At 33.5% G+C, this 269-nt stretch overlaps 1 protein-coding gene across 1 annotated transcript in view; it reads right to left on the reverse strand.

The window, feature by feature from the left end:
• Window positions 1–269, reverse strand: part of LOC119592510 (tanabin-like) — a gene marked incomplete in the record, with an annotated part of 3452 nt that overhangs the window by 2241 nt on the left and 942 nt on the right. Inside the window, 1 exon segment of the mRNA XM_037941360.1 lies at window positions 1–269. Coding sequence (XP_037797288.1) covers window positions 1–212 — 212 coding nt within the window.

Consider the following 269-nt stretch of genomic DNA (forward strand, 5'->3'; position numbering starts at 1 on the left):
ACAGTCCTATTGATATCTTTAATTCCCAGTTTGAGTACAACTTTTTCTTTTATAATTTCTGGTTTCACTAATTCCAATACAGTATCTTTTCCTGATTTTATTTCCTCCTTTTTAGGTACAGCTCTAGCTTCTTCCATTACTTGTATCTCCTCCTCACTACGACTCATTAGCCCTGCCTCTTCAACTATTTTATTCCCATCTTTAATTAACATAGTTTCCTCAACAAGATTTGTCTCTCTTTCTATTACTTTGGTCTCCTTTTCAATAAC

This window comes from Penaeus monodon, chromosome 30 (genome assembly GCF_015228065.2).
Source record: "Penaeus monodon isolate SGIC_2016 chromosome 30, NSTDA_Pmon_1, whole genome shotgun sequence".
In the NCBI taxonomy this organism is placed as follows: domain Eukaryota; kingdom Metazoa; phylum Arthropoda; class Malacostraca; order Decapoda; family Penaeidae; genus Penaeus; species Penaeus monodon.